The following is a 20,966-nucleotide window of genomic DNA, read 5'->3' on the forward strand; positions in this document are numbered from 1 at the left end:
ACTTCAAAACTTGCGCACAGTAGACTGCTTACCACGCTTTTTTAACACGCTTTTAACTGTTAAGAAAATTCTCTCTCTGACTGAGATGTAAGGACAGGAATATTGAGACAACAGAAATTTGCTAATGAAGTCTTTGGGACAATTCGTCATCCTCTCTTGCATTTATTTGCTCTCAATAATTTTTTATCTGTTACCACCCACGTAGTCTAAATTGTAGATTTCTTTTATGTGACCGCAGAAAAAAAGTAAACACATTGTATAATATTAGAAACAATTTATTTGCGTCTCAAATAGCGCAGTTACATTTGAAACTCTGAAGGAATTCACAAAGCATCAGTTCCCTTAGGCTCTTGTGTTTCGTATCAATGAAAAGTACCTGGTGATGGTTCAGACACTTTCTCAGTTGGTGTCATCCTTGATCGACAGACGAAAAAAAAGTTTCTAATTCATCCGGGTCTTCTTCTTGAGTTGCTAAGCGACGTAACGATTTTCGGCATAGATCCTGTATACCTTCTGCAGTTGTGGCGTCGAAAATACGGCAGCAGGACTGAAATAAAAACAATATTAATAATAGTAATGATAAATAAAAATAATATAGTCTGCTTGCTTCTCATCGCACATTAGCACTCTTCCTGCAAACGCTCTGGGGCCAAGGCGAAATGTTTAACGAAGGGGACGTAATTAAGAGGGCAAGAACCTCCACTTCCTCATAAATTCGTCTCTTATGACTCTTCCCACCTCTACCCACTAGCTCCTGCAACGAAGGCTATGACGAAGCCAGTGGCAGGAACTCGTTAACAGGTGCTCTGCTATTTCTCCTTATCGTGCTTATCCAAAGAACGAGAATAAAGACATTTTAATGGCTCATACCTGAAGTGCTGACTCGCCTTCTCGAAGCCGCAGGACATACAGAAGTGCGGATTCAGCAGAGGATTTCACAATTGTGTTCTTTTCTTTGGAAGACGCAAGTAAAACTGGAACTATGACTTTTAGAAGAGCGTTATCCAAAGACGCTGGGCTTCTACGCGCGACGTGTTGCAGAGACGCTGCCGCGATCGTTTTCACGTCGTTTGCGCCTTCTTGTAGTACCTGGGATTGAAAAATCAGTTGCAAGAATTTTCTGAATGGACATATTGAGAGGAATAGCTACTGCTAAGACAAGAAAGACATTTAGATCCCATTCAGACAGCAAAAATTGAAGGTTTTTAATGCGCAAAGTACAATTGTGAAGAAAACCATCACAAGGAATTATAACTACTCTGCAGCTCTTTTAAACAGAAATTTTCCGCTATTGCTGACGTACCTCTACATAATTATTTAACTTTACCTTGAGTAGGGTTTCAAGCACCTCTGTTGATGGCGGAATACACTGCACAACCGAGTGAGCGAGAATGAATCCAAGACACCTCACACCGGAACTACAAATGGGAATCTGAAGCATTGGAAATAGAGAGAGAGAGAAAAAAATAAACATGCGAATGAATAGTAACATTAATCTCAAAAATACATTATGAAAAATTGCGAGATGCTTCGTTGGAATGTAGTAAATGACAGTAAGAAAACCGTCTCCATGTTTCAATGCTAAACCTATTAACAAAAATGGCTCTTTGCACTATAAATGCCGCGCTACGAATTGAACTTGTGCTATCAGAATAAACGCTAATAAAGTTGCACGGATACTGACGGGTACCAACCCACCCCTCCCCTCGCAGTAACACTCACCCTATCTGTGTTAGCATGTGCCACAGCCATGTCAGTAACGACTTCAAACAGGCCCAGGGATACCATCCTCTCGGCAGCATCGTGTAATACCGCTGACAGAGCAATAGCGTGACCGTGGCGCACTGTCCAGTCAACAGTGGGGTCATTCACTGCAAACGAAATTAAAAAGAAAAAGATACTAAAAACGCACGATAACTACATACTGATAATTTTATATTTAATACGGGGAGGCGGGTATTGTACTGAATTGCGTTAAATTATTAGAACTTAAATGTTCAGCAATCTTTTAATTAAACTGAGTAGTCACTGAATACAATTTTTAATTAAGGGTGGATTGGAGATGTGCTGGAAAGGTGAAATAGTTGTGAGAGGGTAGATACGATATTGCGCATTTGCACATCAGTGGGGTCCATGGGTTCCCTACCAATATATTCATTATTATTCTGTAATTGTTTTGAACTTAACCCAAGCCACTATGATTGTTGACGCACCTATGAGATGATCATTGATGATATACTCGAGTTCAGTGTCTGGAACAATAAGAGCTAATGATCCAATACAGCCACCTGCCGCTACACGAATGTTGTCCTGTTGAAAATCAATGCAACAAATCAGTGAACCAGAGACTACGAGCCGGACAAAAGCGTAAAGGATACTGGCATACTGCACCATCAAAACATCACACTTTTAAACAAAGACGATAATACAACAAACGCTGTTTAAAAAAATTATAAAAATGCATAACGTAGACCTGGTCTATTACAGAATGCTGAAAGGAAAGGTTTTTAACTCTTTAACTCTTTGACTCCCAGAAGTAATTAACATGTAATTTCTCCTTATAATATTCATATATTATCCAGCATACAGGTAGAGAGAATACTCCAATTTATCATGTGAAAGTCCCTTTTTTGATCTAAAACCAAATGCTTTTAACTAATTAACAATGAAATGAGTAGCGGCTAGAGAGGAGAAATTACAATTCGATCTTGAAGGTTATAGGGTTAGATAATGATAATCTAAGAGTGTCTTACATCTCCATGTCCCAGTAAATCCAGCAGTGTTGTGGTTAATGTCTTCCTTATTGGATCACCCATCTTCTGTCCTGCGCCAGCGATGACTCCCCTTAAGGCCTGTAGCAGTGTTTCCCTACAAAAATCAAGAATGTTGTGTTATATCAACCCTCTGGTGCATCGGTTTTAGTTAAAAATAATTAGTCACTTTAGTAAGCTGGTAGCCCTACAAACCTTATGGTATTGTCTTCGGTGTTCTTTACTCCATTGTGTAGTTCCGTAAACAGAGGATCCACTCGTGTGTGCAGTTTAATCAGTTTCTGAAGCGCGGAAGCCGCGCGTACGCGCACCTCTCGGTTAGGATCATTCAGGGCCTTGATGAACGTAGTCTGAAGCTGAGGAAGGAAGGGTTTCAACATGGCGCCTACCTGTGAAGGAAAACAAGGACGATATAGTTGGTTTACATCTTGCTTCAGTATTATTGAACTCGAGGCAATCAAAACAGCCAATCAGACGAAGTGTTTAAGCAATGATAATCAATGAGAATTTCAAGGTATTTCTTGACGAGCACGGGAAAACGCACGCGAACAAATCTTGCTGAGTTATTGATTTTGCTTCTGATTGGGCGAGAAGGTGTCATGAGTACTAATGTTTTGTCCACCAATCACATCTTGTAAAAGGAACTGCAGCAAACTTTTTTAAAATTCAATTGAAAATGTCCTAAGCCTAAGTAAACACACATACTTTGCCTAACAAAAGACCCAGAGTCTGTAGGACTGCCACTTTGACGTTCCACGTAAATCGGTCTCCAAGGATACGAATCAGGGGCCCAGTGATGTTTACTACAAATGGTCGTAGTGCTGCGGCGCTTGTCAAACTGATCACTTCTCCAAGCCCCTTGGCAGCTTGCTCCTTTAACTCTGGAGTACCATTTAAGATTCCCTCTCGGAATATCGGTAGAATGGGAGCAATACCCTGTGGATAAAACAACACATTAGAGGGTAAAAATTGTCACGTTTTCAACCAACAGCAGACAAGTAAAGAAAAATGAGAGGTCGGTAATCGCAAACAATTTCTTGAAGGTAAAGAGGACAAGGTGCTCAAGTGTGTCAATGGTTAAAAGTCACCCAACAGGCATTAAGCAAGGTTTTACAGGCTTCTTAAAATCTTAACGCAGCGAGCAGAAAGCCACTGTATTCAGTAACAAATCCAGGCTTTAGAAGATTTTAGGATGTTTTCTTTATAAATATCTGCGTTCATTGCGTTCTCTCTGCATAAGTTTAAACTGTGAACACAATTTTTTTTCAAATAGAGCATATTTACGAAAAGCCACTTCTTGGAACACAAAATGGATGGCAAAAACAAGAAAAGGACCTCCCATAGCTAAGAATCTTTTTAATGAATTTGCGAGACCAAACATTTTGCTTATTCACTTTTTAAGACAACAAGGTACACAACAGAGTCCATAGCATCTGATAATTTTGGTTTTTCTTCACGTTCAGTCTATTTTGAAGTGATTTTAAAAACTGATCAGTACCTTTTTAGGAAGACAGAACCCTGGCAGATCTCCATCCTTGACCTCATCTGACACATACTTGACTGCCTGCCGTACGTGGCTGATATACTGTAACTGCTCAGAGGCCTCCAGACGCTGAGATAAACGACAAACGAACAAAGCTTAGCCCCCTCTGACAGTAAAATGTTTTAGGGGGTTATGTTACTGTCGTCAGATCAAAACCAACGATACAACTGCAGCCAATCACAGCAAACCCAGTGACATATGCTGGGTTGCGTGTTAAATTACCAGAAAATCACAATCGTCTTTTGCAGGGGAAACCGCGGGCGTATAACACTGAAACAAAACACACTTTATTTCGATGTAAAACTAGTAAACAGGTCACAGAGGTACAGAGCGAAAAAAGGAAGAGGTCTGGGTCAGGTTGAGTAACAACCCGTTTCAAGCCTTTCTCCTTTTACCAATCTGCGCACGGGCTCTACGCTCCTACCTCGACCGTTTACTAGCTGAGGGCCCGGGAGAGGCGACAGTATCAGTGATTACCTTGGTTACTGCATTTAAAGCGTTCCAGCTCATTTCCACAACCAGTTCATCAGAGTCGTTCATCAGGTTAATTATTCCACGAAACAGGGCCGGAATGAACTGGGAATAGTCTGCCTTAGTCTCCTGACAGAACGTGTGCATGAGAGATACTGCAGCCTAGGGTGTAAAAAAATTATTATTATTATTCATGGGTTTAAGTAGCACTTTAATTTACACTTCAGAGTTAATTCTCTGTTTCACCATTTGTGTTCCCAGTGCTACGCGGCACAACATTCATATGTACCCTTACTTTCTCTTCGCCGCGATTCACCATCCTAAATCGTCCCCGACTTTCTCTGTGCGACCTCGTAGCTCAGTCGGCAGAGTAACGGTAGATCTAATCCGGAGGTCGTGGATTTGATTCCCACCGAGGTCTGTGGGTTATTCATGGGTTTAAGTAGCACTTTAATTTACACTTCAGAGTTAATTCTCTGTTTCACCATTAGGGTGTAAAAAAAATTTGTCTCATGAAAACACACAGCGTATCTGAGTCAAACTACACTTGAAAGATGCATTTTGTTTAAGCCAAAATAATAAGAAATTTTACCCTTCTCATGCCGGGGACAGGATCCTTAGAGGCTGCCATGAGTTCATCCATAATGGTCCTGATTCCAGCGTCATCTTCAACCGACAACACTAAACTAGATGCGCCTTCCAGCTCCTAGAGGGAGAAGAATAAGCATTTTCAAAAGTCTCTACGGTTAGCATTCTAAATGGTGATCTCCTTAGCAATTGTCCCTTGAGTTATTACGCAATAACCATTGCGTGACATTCCAAAAAAGACTGCAAAGGAAACTAACTGATTGGCTGAAAGTGTGGCAATTTCATATAGTCACGACCAAAAAGAGGGGAAAAATTATATAAGCATTTTGAACTAACTTCTTTTTCATGCTCTGTTCCAAAGCAGTCCTGTATGGCTTTAAGCATGGCCGGTAGAATCCTATTCAGATGGCGGGTAAGTGCATCACCTGCGACGGCAGACAGTATGGCCAGCGCACGAGTGTTAACAGGTGGAGTGATGAGCTGAATAAAAAAAAATCAACAAAATGCAGCTCTTAAGAATACATCACGCTTTCGTCGAAAGCATTGCTGACCTTCCTGTGACAGAAGCTAAGAAAAGGTGTTGCGTAACAGACACTCCAATAGTTCGGTTTCCTTCGATGCAAACTAGAGTTACGGATACCAAGACTACAGTTTGAACCAAAAAAATGTGCGCAATAGTTTCAGATATTCAAACTGCACCTCGTGCTATAAAGGACTTTAGTTTTCGATTCCACACTTTTTACTCTAAAAGGTTTGTAGCGATGGAAACTCTGACTGCGGATATTTAGCACATCTGTTTGTTCATGCATCCTTCCCTCTATTTGCCCCTTCATCCGTCCTTCCAACCCTTCTTCCATTCCTCCGTCCGCCTTTCCAACCCTCCCTTATTCCGTCCGTCCGTCCGCCCGTCCTTCCAACCCGCCCTCTACTCCTCTGTCCAGCTTTCCAACCTTTTTTCCCTTCTCCCTCCCTCTATTTCTCCATCCATTCTTTTGATTTTCCCTTGTTCCGTCCTACCGTATGTCGGCCCGTCCTTCCGACCCTCCTTCCGTGCTCCCGGTGACTCCCTTCGTGCTCGTGACCCTCCCTACCTTCCGCGGTCCGTCGGTCCGTTCTTTTATACGGTTAGTTAATCATTAGGCTGGTTGGTTTTACTTACCTGGGGTACAAGGAAAGGAAGTACGACTCTGCTCTTCACGGCCATGACCTGACGGAGCCCATCCAATGCGTACTCAGACAGAGAAGGGTCATCCTGAAACACGTCCACAGAGCCCCATTAGAATAAGTTCTCAATGCACTCTTTCCCATAGGCAACAATTCGTACTTCTTGAGAATACAGTTAGGACTGTACAAAATGGTGAGTGAAACGATTGTCTCAGATTACAAATTACTCAAGGATAACTTCTGACAACAGCAACTTGGGCTAGTCTTGCTCTTCACTGGAAGAAGAGAATAGCAACTGGTGCAATCGTACGGCTGGCATGATAGGGTGGGACGCACTGATGTGATGCATAAGGATCCTAAATATCTCACGAGAAATACAAACCTTTCTGGACGGGTCTCAAATCTGAAGTCTTTCAGATTATGTACTGAGGTAATAACAAGTTATGAAGAAGATTTTAATTAATAACATGTACCATTTTCTTGAGCAAGTCAGGCAGAATGTCGTCCAAAGCTTTCGCTCCGATGGTATTATGAAGCTGATCAAATGTTTTGGCTGCAGCCACACGAACTTCAGGCAGCGGGTCGATCAAAGCACGACGCACCGTGGGTACCAGGGAATCTACATACTGTATTACCTGTAATGACCAAAGTAATAATAAATAAACTTGCTGGCTCGTGAGGGTCTGGTAACAAGTAAATGGACGCGGGAACATGGGACGAGGTAAAGGAATGCAAGGAGGATAACAGTAGAAATTGTAGATTAATGGTATGTTTGCACCGCAATTGGTTTGCGAGTTCACCACAGCGCGGATAACGTGCTACCCCTATCCAAGGAATAAGTTTAACAGTGCTTCCTTAAAACCAGGCAGTCTCTAATTATTGTAATGGTGTCTTTTGTTACCTGTTCCTTGCTGGTTGAGGAGACAATTTCACTGAGTCCAATACAAACTCCTTGTCTCTCGTCTGACTTGTCGCTGTCTAAACCTCGCTCCAAGATCGGAATGATCTCCGGAAGAACTCGCTCACCAAGTTTGCGAACAAGGTCTCCCAGTGTGCGAGCTGCAACCTGGAATGAAAGAACGTACAGAGAAACAAATTCAATAAATTGATAAAGAAGGGTATAAGTTAATTTTTTGCCTTTTTTATTGCCTGGATTTCTTTTATCCCTTTAAACCCTACGAGTGATCGGCATCTAATTTCTCCTTACCGTAAAACAGCTGAATCATTTATTAACGTCTTGAGAATAAAGGAAATAATCACCAACCTCATAAGCTTTGATTGTTAAATGAATTCTCCTTGTCAATAACAAAGGAAATGTTTAGAGAACGGTATGGAGAATAAGGATATTGATGTTAAGGTATAAAGGGTTAATACTCATCCGTAAAGACCAACGAGTGTATCAGGTTGAATTGAATGCGGTATAAAACTATTTAATCAAAACAACCACATTTTCGACCAAATAAACGAACGGAAAATACAGTTTACTCGCGATGACCTGGTAGATAACAAGCAACACTTACTTGTCTCTTGTCATAGCTGGTACTCGCTAGGCATCCAAGTAGAAGAGAAAACAGCGTGGGGAGAATCTCTCTTAGGATACGAGGCGTGTTAGGGACCACAACCTTCCACACGTGCAAGGCCGCCTGGCGCACCATCAGGGAAACGTCAGAACGGCCCATATAGAGCCCGGATAATACACGATTACGGCGCTCTGCACCCAGGGATTCGATGATGGCCTGTGAAAAAGAAAAAAAAAACGTTGTTACAATACAAATATCAAAAGAGCAATTTTCAGTTACGTGTCAAAAGCAGTCTGGGATCCCATTGGTTGTACTTTGCTTCACTCTGTGGTCCAGAAAACTCCCACCACCCTCTCAGCCAATCAGAAGCAGAACGAAAACCAATCCCAACTTCATCATTCATGTTTTTCCCGCGCATCAGGCAGTTTGCTGGGTTTCACTCTCTATTCTCATTGGTTGCTCTTGAGATATAGCATGAACAACGCATTTGATTGGCTGGATTTGTTTCCCTCCTGGCCTCTGATTGGTTTTTATCATCTGGCTGAATCCAGTTTCAGTAGGTGCAATGTAACTGTTTTAACTTTGTGCGTCACCTGGTTGGACTGACTGGTTCCAAAGTTATCATCCTCTTTGCCTTCAGTGGACATTTTACCAGTTACACCAGATATCTTGTACAACAGATCACCCAGCAGTTGGACAGAACTGTGTCGTATTCTCCAATTATCATCAAACAATCCTTTCTCCAGCTCTGGTAAGAACAGTTCGATGGCTGTGTTGGCGTACAAGTTCACAATCCGCTGACCAGCCTTTAGAGATGTGTCTCGTACATATTCGGACTCATCTGCCAGGCCCTTGATAGAAGATGAAAAATATGTCAAATTCCCTGTATCCAGTTCTTAGTGCGGTTGTGAGAACTCAATGGGGTGAGGTATAGTTGAGAGCTTCATAGCAGAGATACAGACGAAGGTCAAGTTAGTAGATACCATAAAGATCAGAAGATATATCCAGTTAAGAGGAGAGTTCACACACGTACGGTAATAAATGTTGGAGCTCTGTTATGACTTAATCTGCTTAAGGGAAGTTCCCCTTTTTAAAGGATTGATCGATGAAGTTCTTTGTGCACGGTAGACTTAGCTCCGCCTTAATTAATAAACTTATGAGCTTAAGGGTCTACATTGCAATAACCTGACCATAGACCCGCTTGTGAAATTATTAACGAGCATATCATCAAGAAATCATACGTAACGTGGGCGTGTGATATCATCTATTTATATTGATAAAAATTTGTTTCCTTTGTTCAAGCAGAAACTCTGAAAAGTCTTTGTGCTGTTAAGTTCAATTTGTATCTAATTTCTTGAAATAAAAAAGCTAAGTTAAAATGATAAATCAAGTATAAAACTTTAGCTATAATTATCTTTAATAAAGCTAATATCATTTAGCTTTATAAACTGATTTAAAAGCATCATCTCACAAGCTCTATATACACAAAGGAGAAGAGAGAAGCTGACTATTGATGTTACCTTCAGCACAGAAGGTATGACGGGTCCCACAAATGGAATAAAGTCATCTTTGAAAGTTGAAGGAAGATAGATGTACAGCATCAGGTATCCTTCGCGTACATGTGGCGCCAAATCAACGCGCTCTGTGGTTGAAATCACTTCCGGCATAAGTTTCTCGAGTCTGTTGGTACCCATAGCACATAAAACTTCACCAAGACCTAAAACAGAAACGCGTAATCGTTGTGAAGTGCAAAGATAGTACAAAAATTTTCCTGTGTATAATGTTTGAGCACTAAACAAACGGAAAAATTCTTATCAAGCGATCTCACAAAATCTTCCTATATCAAAGCAATGAGATAATTAGTTTCGAAAGGAGCTACTAGATCGCGTCGGCGGGCTGGTTGGTAAACCGCCGCGAGAAATTTTGAGGAATTGATATTTCCAGAGAACAAGGTGTGAGGTGTGAAACATCATACCTTGAGCTGCTCCTGATCTGTCTACGCTGCTGTTCTCTGACGTCAGAGTCTCCATCAACCATGGTAACAGATCCTCAAAGCACTCTTCGCCCATACCGCGAACCAAAGCACCGAGGGCGCGGGAAGATACTGCACGGACCTAAATGAAAAACACGCTGATGAAAACTTGCGCCAGAATTTGTATCAGAAAATGTTTTAAGTTCTTACCTCTGGTACTGGATCAAGTAAGGCCTGTTTCAATCCTGGAACAACTGCACCCAAATATGGAGCGAGATCCTGAAAAAAATTCAATGAACTTGAAGTCATGGTTTAAAAACCGCTGACAAAAACAGTAGACAGCATCGTAGTTCTAATAAACCAATACCAGTACTCTATTATTTGTTAGGAAGACTGTGTTATCAAATAAATCCCGAGTGATTGACCCACCTGTGGTACCTGAAGTAATAATCTTGTTCATGATGCTGCTTTCAATACGGATAACTCACAAATGGGTTTGACTAGCCTTTTTGTGATTAAATAATGACAACCTCTGTCCACATAAAAAGAATTCAAGGAGAGGTCCGCAACCAAGTTCAAATACGAGGACATTTAAGTTTGTTGATCCCATTTTACCTTTTTGTCCGTCAAAGAACACATATTTCCAATAATTTGTGCCGCCATTTTCTTGGTTTCAGTTGAACGCTCGCTCAACGCGCGTTGCAGGACGGGCATGATGAGAGCGAGCGATGGAGCATCAATAAAATGAACGAAAGAGGTCTGGAGCAGAACTTGTAAACATGGTGCAGTCTTGGTAGATGGGTCCATTAGGGCTTCGAGAAGAACGGACGAAATGGCTGAAATATTAACGAGAAAACTAGAAGTTTCAACCACCTTTTACAAACAGGCAGGTTCCTTTGAATGTCTTGACTACAGCCTACAGTAAATTTGTATCACTGTTGAAGTAGCAGAGGAAAATTTTGTCGCGTGACCTGCTATGGTTCAAATCCACCAATCAGAACCTTCCATTTTTGACGGCCATCTTATATTAAAATCCTGTCATTTAATTGGTAAAGATCGATGATAATAAGTCATGGAGAGAAAATTGGCTGCGTTCTAACACGCTTTTAATCTAGGTAAGGATCCTACACCAATGAAGTTGGAGACGTGAGAGTTAGAAATTAAGGCTTCAGCAAAATTTTTGTTGCAGCCAGTTTACCTAGAATTTCTGGGTTTCGGATCACTGAGCCGATTTGTCTAAGGGCCTGGGCTCCAGCCTTCTGTACTTTCATGTGAGAATCTGTGAGAACTTCACACAAGCGAGGCACAATACTGGGAAGACATGACGATAACTGCTTTGGGGCACAGAACGCCATAGCACCAAGGAGCTCAACACTACCTGAGGAGGACAACATTAACAACATGTTAAGAGAATATAGTAGGTAAGATAGATTTGGTTATAACCCTCTATGTACAAGGAAGACAATGGATAGGTTGAAGGTCTTAGCACTTTTCTCGTGGATTTATCCGCTAGCGGTAAGCACCCAGTAATACACCCAATAAGACACTGAGTGACTGACTGATAATTCACAACTGAAAAATAAACCGAGCACACAACTGATTAATAGTAAATAAATAGTAGATTAAATAAATCATTAAAATAAGACTGACTTTTGGGCTACCCAACCGACATAGTGAATGAGAGGCTAACTAACCAACTGATGAAAGGATGGACTGACGGACTACGGACAAACGGAGCGACTTACTGTATATTTCACTTAGATACATCTTACATTTAAGTAGGTTTTGGAGTGCTTCGAAAACACCAGTAATAAATTATTGCTAACGTTGTCTTTCTAGAAATTTTAGACTTTGAACGTTATCCCAAGAACAGTAACACACACCAGTCTTTGTTCTCCACGAATCCTCTTCAAGCGCAGCCAGCAAGGACGGCAAAACAAGCTTGACACCATGTGCGCTGAGGTTCTTCATGACTGCACGAGCAGTGTCGTCGGTGGCCTGGAGAAGACACTCACATATCAAAATCTAAAAGTTGTAATTCTCCCTACTGTTCCAGTAGATTTCTGTTTAAATTTTACAGGGAATTGAGAGCTCCATCAAGGCAACATCCCCAAGTACATTATATTGTTGATTCTCCTTAGTCGTGTGCTCGAGAAATGACTGCAATTGTTGAGAAAAATGAATTTTTGATATCAATCTTACCTCTCTTACATATTGGTTTCCATCCCCAAAGCAGAGCAGTAGGTTTGGTAGAACATGTACAACATAAGGCTCAAATAAACGGCCCAGCATTGAACAAAGCATCTCATAAGCAAACAGCGCTCCTGGAAAACAGGCCACAAAGAGATATAGGCAGTGTTCACACTTGGTGCCCGGGCACTAGTACCCGGGCACCGGCACAAAATGGTGCTGTGTTCAGACACACGGTACCCAGTCTGAAGATATGTTCACATTCAATAAACAGAGCACACGCTCACTATTGAAATCTCGAGTGGGACAAGGAATTGTGGGTACGAAAACAAGTGGTTTGTGGGTAAAGTGCCAGGGCACCAACGAAAAATGTGTTCACACAAGGACTCAGTTCCCAGTTTAGTGCCCGAGTACAAGGTCGAGACCTTGTACTCGGGCACCGGCACCGTGCCCGAATTCTGGCGTGGGTACCAGGAAAAAAGGTGTGTTCACATTGGTGCCCGGCGTAGAATAGAACCCGGGCACGGGGCCCGGGCACCAAGTGTGAACACTGCCATAGATATACCAAAATATGGCATTTTGATTGGCTCTTCCTTATGATCAATTGGAGGACAGACGCCTAAATGACATCACTATTAATGACATCTTGCTTCTTCATCATATAGGAAAAAAATATTCTATGTTGCCGCGAGTCTATATAGTGAAATACTCCGCTACGCCTCGTGTAGTACTTTTTTGTTCTAGCCATATTTTGACATCGTCTGTGATCTATTACCTATCTAGAGAACGGTTCAGTATCGCTCAAAACGCCTGTTTTAGTTTGACAAAAGCGCGACTCACCCTCCCTATGTCGGTAATTCTTTTTGTCTTGTATAGCTTCCTGTAGTGTGGACATAATATTCAGCTGTTTGAGGAATAAAATTCCCAAACCCTTCACCAGTCCCGCCAGTCCGTAAGCTGCACCTTTCCTCTCACCGTACACAGTGGAATCAAGAAGCTGAAATAAAAACGAACAGAACCAAGTGGTCGTATAACTTGGGAACGTGCGACAGTGATGCATGATGGATTAATAAAGACCGACTTGCATTGTACAGGACCAAACTTTTTACCTGGTTCAACAGGTTCTTCACCATATCTGGAGATTCCGACTTGATTGCTGGAACAAGTGGAGGAAGACAGTTTGCTACAGCTTCTTGAACCTACGAAGAAAAAACAATCACTTGTTTAAATTCCTTTCCGCAGCTTTCCTGACAGGCACAAATTAATCTCGAACCCAAAACCCCGCTGACCAAGACGGCTTCTTCAACAAGAGATCGCAGTGTTCTGGGTGTGAAATTAATCAGTTTTTTTTCCTTCAGTTTATTCAGGCAATAAGCTCTTCACGGTCAGAAATACTTTGATACGTTAGCTAACAGCCCATGGAAAGTTTAAAAAATTTTTACCTGCTGTGAGGGTGTTGACAGAGCATTCAAGAGTTTTCCAACAATTGGTCTAACCTAGAGTAAGTGTAAAAGATGACAAAAGTTAATGGAATGATCGGAAAATAAAGCCGTTTACATCCATTTCACATTCTTAAAAACACCAGCACTCACGAAGCTGAGAGGAAAATTGACCAAATAGTGGAAGACCTCACCTTGAGACATTACAGTGTTTTTAAATGGAGTCCTTACCTTAGGATCATCTTTGTCTAAATGCCGCGCCAAGCAACCCATCAAAATAATCACTGATTGACGGATCGTGTCATGCGCAGAAGTATCTGGTGCCATGTCCAAGAACTGCTCAAATACAGGAAGAAGTAGCGCGATATTGGCCTGCAAAGAAGATTGATGCAAAATCAAGTCGCCTTATGAAACACAAAAATGTGTCATCAATAATGATGAAAAAACCGAGTTAAATAGAGCGATTTCCAATTCAGTGTCGCAAGTTTAGCAGGACTGCTTTGGTTTAACTTTTCCTCGCTTTGTGATCGCTCCAGAAAACTCGCATCACTTTATCATCTTATTATATTCATAACTAAAACCAATGACGACTTGGTCACCCGCGTTTTCCCGCGCTTCAGGCAATTTGCTTTTCTTTACATCCGAATCTGATTGGCTCCTTGTGATATTTCCCTTTCCTGATTGGCTGTTGTGAATACTTTGTTATGGTTTTTTGACACTCAATCGAAATGCATTTTAATGTAAAATGTTCACAAACCTTTCCATGATCATTTACTGCCTTCAGAGCTGCATTCAACATGTGTTTCCTGACCTCAAGATTGTGATCTCCCAGACCAGTTGGAACGAAAAATACGAACAATGGAGGGACCTACATAACGAAAAATAAAAGTTCCTTTTAATTTGTCCTTTCCTCGCCGAAAGAGACCCATTGAACAGTTCTTTACAGTGTCTCGTCAATGGAGAAAACAGTTCATAAGTAAATATATTTTTCTAAATATTCTGCAGCAAATTTTTTTCCTTTTGTTTCAGTTTTAAGTTGAACAATAAAGGTATCCAAACAAATCCGCAACTGTTTCGTCTCGCTTCCTTTAGCTTTGTGATTCGTTTTAGCCAATCATATGCGAAACTTTCAAAAATCACGAGTACGTCACGTGCGTTTCCCTGCCCTTGACAACTACGACTCTGAAGTATTTTGACTTCTCATTTCATCAAAGTTAAATAAATGTGTCATTATTAGCTATTGAAGTTTCTTCGGTAAAGATTTAATACGACGCGAGATTGGAGACCTTTTTAGTATCACATTACCTCCTCTTCAGATAGCGTGGGCGATATGTCACCGAGAGCCAGAGCTATTCCGCACCTTGCATCCCAAGGGTCCATGTTGTCAGCTGGCACAACTCGTCCCAGACTGTCCACGACTGGAGGAGGCACCTAAGAACAGGGTATGCTGGTATAAGTGGTCGCGATCGGTGACCTCAAATAAAGTATAACTACTGGGTGATACCCACGTTCCTATTTTTAAGCAAGTGCTGCTAACTTTGAATGGGTAACAGTATTCGCAGTCGTCTATTGCATTAACCTTTTACAGACCTTACCTTGAGTTTTACATCATAGAGATCCACCAGCTGCTGAAGAATGGCTGAGGCAACATCCGGGTGTTCGTTAATGGCCGCCGCCAGCGCTGGGGCAGCGGCTTTTCTGATAATTTCTACATCGTGTACGACATCGTCCAAAAGTGCACTACATAATGGCTCTGGGGCAGTGAAACCTACTTCCTGCCATAACCTGAAGAGTTTTAACACACAATTTGTCATTTCAATCTCACGCTCAACAAATAGCTTTAAAATAAAGAATATAAATGGAAAGGATTAAAATAACATAAAATAGCACCTAATGAACAAACCTATTCCCAAGAACACATCAACAAAGCTGGAATCAAACGAATACCTCTCAGCTAATTTAGCATTTTCTTCATCAACATCAAACTTGGCCACCCACAATCGTCTTACAAGTCGAGCAGTCTGTGATGTCCCATGATCCCTTGTAGACAGAAGGTAGGTGAGGACCAGAAGCCCTTGCAAGGTTGCAAATCGCAATGAGGCTGCGGGGGACTCCAGGGAGTTTAACAGAACAGAGATCTCGCCTGGTGCTGCTGTGGCACAACCATATTCGCCGCTTGTCGCCTTGCACAGCTCAACCAGACTGAGAGATGCCAGTTGCTGCAAAGATAAATAAACATGGAGTAAAGAAAATGAAAAAAGAGGAAGGGGAATTGACATTGTAAACAATTTACCTGTAATCTCGAACCCTTGATGGTGTCCGCACTCGTGGAAATAATCTCAGTCAATAAATACAGCATTTCTTCTCTTGGTAACAAAGCCGGGTCATTCTGACAAAATAAATATATAAATGAGTGAACCAAAACAAAATAAAAACGAGGGAGGGGAGAAAGGGCGGGTGGGGGAGCATCCCACTCACTTCATCCTGCTCATCTTCCTCGTCATCATCGTCGTTATTCGCTCGTAATTTGCAGTGTTCAGCAACAATCTGCAACGCTTGCTGTCTGAGGTCTTCATTTCCCTTGACATTCTTGCCTCCATCTCGTAGCACGCATCTTAGAAAAGGAAAACAGAACGCAAACGCTGGGGCTGACAGAAGCTCGGCCAATGAGTCTGATGAACTTGATCCAACAGTATTTAGATCAGGAACTGATGTGGAGTGGAGGACAGAGATAACTCGCTTGGTCGCTGATAACAAATCCTCTTCACACCAGGCTTGGTCAATATGGCACATTGGTTTTAAAAGTCGCAGAGTGACGTATCCAACGAGCTCAGCTGACGTGGAAAAATGAAGAATGACAATGTTTAAACCGGAAAAAAATCTAACAGCCAGCGTTGTATAGAAGGGAGGGGTAGGTTGGAGAAGAATAGTCTCACTACCACGTTGCCAATTTCGTGCACCAACCCCTCCCCTAACCCAACAACAGTCAGCTAATAACAAGTTAGGGTTAAAGTTGGGTCCTAAAACTTTAACACTCGCAGACACAAGATAACCCATGTTTAAGAACAGTCCGCTACTACGAAGTTGGAATGAAGTTATAGGGACGCTTCATGATTAATAATTTGATATATGAACAAAAACTCATTTGCTGATTGACAGAAGGAATATGAATAACCCTAACTGTGGGGGAAAAGTGCAACTATGTGCAGAAAGTAGAGATTTTGGTGGAAAGCGATTCGAAATTGTTTGGGTAATTTTTTCGGCCCTGGAAGAATACTCTAAGGTTTTTTTTCACAACTGAAAGGTCTGACTTGTTTTCGTTGAAGACTTTACCCTGAGGAAATTGAATATGAGTGTGAGTTGTTTGAAATGGAGATTAAGACAAAAACATTTGGAACGACGCATTTCGAAACGGAGAATGGACTATAGACAGGGTAGAAACCAAGAAAAGAACGAAGAAAGTTAAGCCCCACGGGTCCACCTAAAAAAACAAACAAACAAATTGAACAATAGAGGACACTTGTCACATAGGAACTTTCTAGTAATGGACTAGTTCACCATTGTGTTCTCCGCAGGTCAGCGGTAGAGTATCGGAACGCTAAATCTAAATCGATGTCGTGGCGACTAAGATTTTGGCCATGTCTCAAGCTCGTGACAAGGTGAATAACACATTACTATATTACAAAGAAACTGGCAATCTGCACGTACCAAGATGTTCTTGATCGTCGTTAAATGCACTTTTACCAAGCTTCACCAGAACAGGAATCATAACAGGTGCAGTCAGGGGGGACTGCAACAGTGGCAGTAGGGTGGTGAGGATGGTGGGGGTGTACATACGCATGGCGTTTGGGTTTGCTGTTATAGCTGTCTCCAGTAGTGATCCTACTTGCACCACTTCCCTTTGAAGCTGAAAGAAACAAAAAGGACTAAAATTTTTGACCGGCTCTCAGAGAGTCTGAGGTTCTGAGGGGTTATCATGCCATGATTTACCACCATTTTTAAAAGTTTTATGTAATCTAATAACAATCAACACAGAAGATCTCCTTACCTCTTTTAATCTGTCTTTTATTTCTGCTTCCTTCATCAGCTGGGCTTCAAAGATTTCTTTTTCCTTCTGGCTCATCTCATCCTTTTCTGAAAGTTTTCCCTCGGCTTTCTTTTTCTTTTTGATTGACTGGAAATGACATGACTCAGGTTAATTCCAGTTCTACTCAGAGAATCCCTTCAGTCTGTGTCCAAACCTGACTTCTTTAACCATTTTTTCCACAGATGTACCACTTTACGAGCAAGGACTGGAACTAGGCAGGACGTATCGTACGCACCCCAGTCCGTAATCATTCATCCCGCAAAAAATGATGCGTTTAATTTCTCTCTATCATCACGGGTTTGTGGGCGCAAGACAAAAACTTCAAGTAGTTTAACTCCATTTTCCGCCTTGAGAGGCCATGTTTCTTTCAGGCACTATAGTTCTTTAACCCCTTAACCCCTAAGAGTGACTAGCATCTAATTTCTCCTTACAACATCATCACTGAATCACAGATTAATGTCATGAGAATAAAGGAAATGATCACCAACTAAACAAACTCTTGATTGTTAGACAAATTCTCCTTGACAGCACCTTAGTAAATGTACAGAGAACAGTGTGGAGAATATGAATACTGATGTTAGGGTGTAAAGGGTTAAGGCTTTCTCTGAGGAAGAAATGAGGAACCGGGGAGAACTAGGGATGGCGGAGCCTATTTCAACTATGGGTGGGTCGGGGGGGGGGGCTTTAAAACGAGCGCCAGGGAGGTAAGTTTGTAGGGGAGTCCTGGGGCCATCCTCCCCAAGATCATTTAGAAATTTATTCTTCATACGTACCCAAAACTAAAACAAAAATGTCGTTCTCGCAAAAAGTGGGGGAGCTAAGCACCCCCTTTCGCTCTGCCGTCCATGAGAAAAGCTAGTCGAAAATCATTCATTGGCTATAGGCGTCAGTGGGACAAAGATTATCTGCCCCAACACTCCCATCATAGTGATGTTTTTCTTTCTTTTTTTTTCCCGTATTTCAGTACAGTACAGTGTACAAGCATAACACTCAGCAGTAACAGGTTGCATCTTTATCACGATAAACACACCTCACGTATATCTTTCTCCCAGAGTTGATCCTCATAGGAATAAGCCTTTGATTCTTTCTTCATGTTTTGCTTTTTTCCTGCTTCTGCTACCCTGACACTGAGGAAATAAAAACAAGCCCAGTCACACTATCATAAACATAATTATCTACACACTCTTGAAATACACCAAGAGTCAGTACCAATCTTCAACTGTACTCAAAAACGACACCTTCGCAACAAACAATTGACACTTTCACACAAACATTTGGAACTTTTCTTTTCATTTCCTGGAATAAGAAGAATAACTTGAGGGCTTTTTTCACAGCACTTATCAATCGAACCTTTCCAATACACTGGTGTTGTGGATCTCTCCTTCTGGTGTGTACAGTATGGCATGCTCCTCCATAGTCACTTGCTGGAAGGCTGGTTTTGCTAAACAAACTGTACTGTGCTTCACTACTCTCGGTAAAATCACTTTTGGTGCAAGTCCCGCCATGGCATGGAGCATATTCTGTGAGCACTAAAATAAAGATTGTAGCGATGTATCCACTAGCAGGTAGACAATATCGGATCAATGTGAGTATCTTGGCAACTGCGCACCTACCCCTCCCCTAACCCAACATTAACCCCAACTTGTTATCAGTTGAATGTTTTTGGTTAGGGGAGGGGTAGGTGCGCCCGTTGCTCGTATACTGATATTGATCCACAATTTCTCCCAAAGTATATCAACACTGAATAGATATGACGTGACTGAAGAAATTTTCCACTTCGTTACTGGTGTTGTTTTAAGGATAGTGTCTCAAAACACCCCCAAAAGAAGCATTCTAAAATAAATTAAATCTTATTGCGCCTCTTGTTAACTTACAGCGTCCAGAGGTCATACTACAAAATGCATAAATGTGATTTTCTGTCTGCGGTTCAAAAGGTCTTCTTCTTAAGATGAAAATGGCAGATTACAATCACATTTAAAGGTTTATTATTATGCTGATTGATACAAAGCGTATCAGATATCAACCTTAAGTTAGACTTCGGAGTTCAGAGATCGTGTATTGGTGAAAAGCTCACACTCGAAAGAATTTTAACAAAGTAAAACAAGACCAAAGCAATTGGAAAGTATTTATGACAATTATTGCAAAGAACTCCTAAACAGGTAACAAAAAGAGACAGCTGTCAAACCTGTTGAGACGTGCTGCTTGAGACTATCATCTCCATTATGGCATCCAAGTGACGCCCAACAAAGCCTTGTGTCTCGATCCCCAGACTGTGAACAATCCTCATCCATAACTCACCTTTATATGAAACTATTCACCAAGAAGCAAAACATATTAAATTAGCGTGCAGAGTACAATTTAATGTTACTGATCTTGCCAATATGGTGACAAAACAGTGTCTCAGGGCACTATGGTCCACCTGGCCATAGGTACCCTGTGGTTCCGTAGTATTGGTTTGAGCAGTGCTCAAATGACTGGCCTTGACTTCCTTGTCAGTACCAAAGGAAATGTATGGAAAATAGTTTGGGGGATATGGATACTGATGTTAGGGTGTAAAGGTTAACTCCTCTACTTGTTGTATTGAGTATGAACATTGCTATTAATCAGATCTTTTCTTTGCACCATTCTTAGACTGAAATAATATCTCAACAAACGGCTTCAGTAAAGCGAAATACGCATTCATAAACGTACAAACTTGACATATGAAAACTTTTATATTTCTCCATTAAGGGAAAGAAAGCAGGTAAGATAAACTCATATTGCCCATTCGGTAAACTCAACAAAACACGGGATTTTCTTTTATCTTAAATACTCGCAGAGCCAATAATATCCGTCATAATTTTTCAAATGACACTGAAGAGTAATCACTTATATTAGATGACTAAAGCAGAAAAATTATACTTTCTTACTCCAAAACGTTCCAAAAATAAAGCATAAACAAACAATACGAGCAACAATGAACAGAAGTGAAACAGAGATTTACCAATAGCTGGATGGTGTGCATCTGAGAGAATCTGCAATGCAATTTTGTCTTTCGTTTCCTCAGACAGGTCTGGATTACTCTTTACCAGAGACAGGGTCAGGCAGCAAAGACTGGACACAAGTATCCTGTGGCTGATGTTAGTTCTTCCTGCATCATTGGGCGACCCTCCCTGTGGTGCATCTCCATTCATGATTGGAACAGAACTGTCAGTGACATGATGCTAAAAGCAATGAGGAAT

At 41.4% G+C, this 20,966-nt stretch overlaps 1 protein-coding gene across 2 annotated transcripts in view; it reads right to left on the minus strand.

The window, feature by feature from the left end:
* Positions 1-257: 257 nt before the first annotated feature.
* The window catches only part of LOC113670950 (stalled ribosome sensor GCN1-like), a 30,371-nt gene continuing 9,662 nt past the window's right edge, over positions 258-20,966 (minus strand). Inside the window, exons 21-60 of one of the 2 annotated variants that reach the window (XM_089190474.1) lie at positions 20,729-20,948; positions 19,931-20,055; positions 19,096-19,274; positions 18,776-18,872; positions 17,707-17,832; positions 17,367-17,565; positions 16,137-16,492; positions 15,952-16,047; positions 15,606-15,877; positions 15,254-15,443; positions 14,964-15,089; positions 14,416-14,526; positions 13,890-14,030; positions 13,662-13,715; positions 13,329-13,418; positions 13,060-13,216; positions 12,232-12,353; positions 11,913-12,027; positions 11,228-11,407; positions 10,645-10,865; positions 10,240-10,308; positions 10,033-10,171; positions 9,578-9,774; positions 8,651-8,908; positions 8,058-8,273; positions 7,439-7,603; positions 7,011-7,172; positions 6,533-6,625; positions 5,710-5,853; positions 5,378-5,491; positions 4,792-4,947; positions 4,270-4,383; positions 3,477-3,707; positions 2,967-3,160; positions 2,754-2,868; positions 2,214-2,310; positions 1,723-1,871; positions 1,328-1,432; positions 871-1,089; positions 258-547 (exon numbers count right to left, since the gene is read on the minus strand). In XM_089190474.1, coding sequence (XP_089046600.1) covers positions 410-547; positions 871-1,089; positions 1,328-1,432; positions 1,723-1,871; positions 2,214-2,310; positions 2,754-2,868; positions 2,967-3,160; positions 3,477-3,707; positions 4,270-4,383; positions 4,792-4,947; positions 5,378-5,491; positions 5,710-5,853; positions 6,533-6,625; positions 7,011-7,172; positions 7,439-7,603; positions 8,058-8,273; positions 8,651-8,908; positions 9,578-9,774; positions 10,033-10,171; positions 10,240-10,308; positions 10,645-10,865; positions 11,228-11,407; positions 11,913-12,027; positions 12,232-12,353; positions 13,060-13,216; positions 13,329-13,418; positions 13,662-13,715; positions 13,890-14,030; positions 14,416-14,526; positions 14,964-15,089; positions 15,254-15,443; positions 15,606-15,877; positions 15,952-16,047; positions 16,137-16,492; positions 17,367-17,565; positions 17,707-17,832; positions 18,776-18,872; positions 19,096-19,274; positions 19,931-20,055; positions 20,729-20,948 — 6,252 coding nt within the window. In that variant the 3' untranslated portion in view covers positions 258-409. The remainder of the gene's footprint in view (positions 548-870; positions 1,090-1,327; positions 1,433-1,722; positions 1,872-2,213; positions 2,311-2,753; positions 2,869-2,966; positions 3,161-3,476; positions 3,708-4,269; positions 4,384-4,791; positions 4,948-5,377; positions 5,492-5,709; positions 5,854-6,532; positions 6,626-7,010; positions 7,173-7,438; positions 7,604-8,057; positions 8,274-8,650; positions 8,909-9,577; positions 9,775-10,032; positions 10,172-10,239; positions 10,309-10,644; positions 10,866-11,227; positions 11,408-11,912; positions 12,028-12,231; positions 12,354-13,059; positions 13,217-13,328; positions 13,419-13,661; positions 13,716-13,889; positions 14,031-14,415; positions 14,527-14,963; positions 15,090-15,253; positions 15,444-15,605; positions 15,878-15,951; positions 16,048-16,136; positions 16,493-17,366; positions 17,566-17,706; positions 17,833-18,775; positions 18,873-19,095; positions 19,275-19,930; positions 20,056-20,728; positions 20,949-20,966) is intronic. The other variant, XM_089190475.1, reaches the window with a different exon arrangement.

This window comes from Pocillopora damicornis, chromosome 12, assembly GCF_964200805.1.
Source record: "Pocillopora damicornis chromosome 12, jaPocDami1.2, whole genome shotgun sequence".
NCBI lineage: Eukaryota > Metazoa > Cnidaria > Anthozoa > Scleractinia > Pocilloporidae > Pocillopora > Pocillopora damicornis.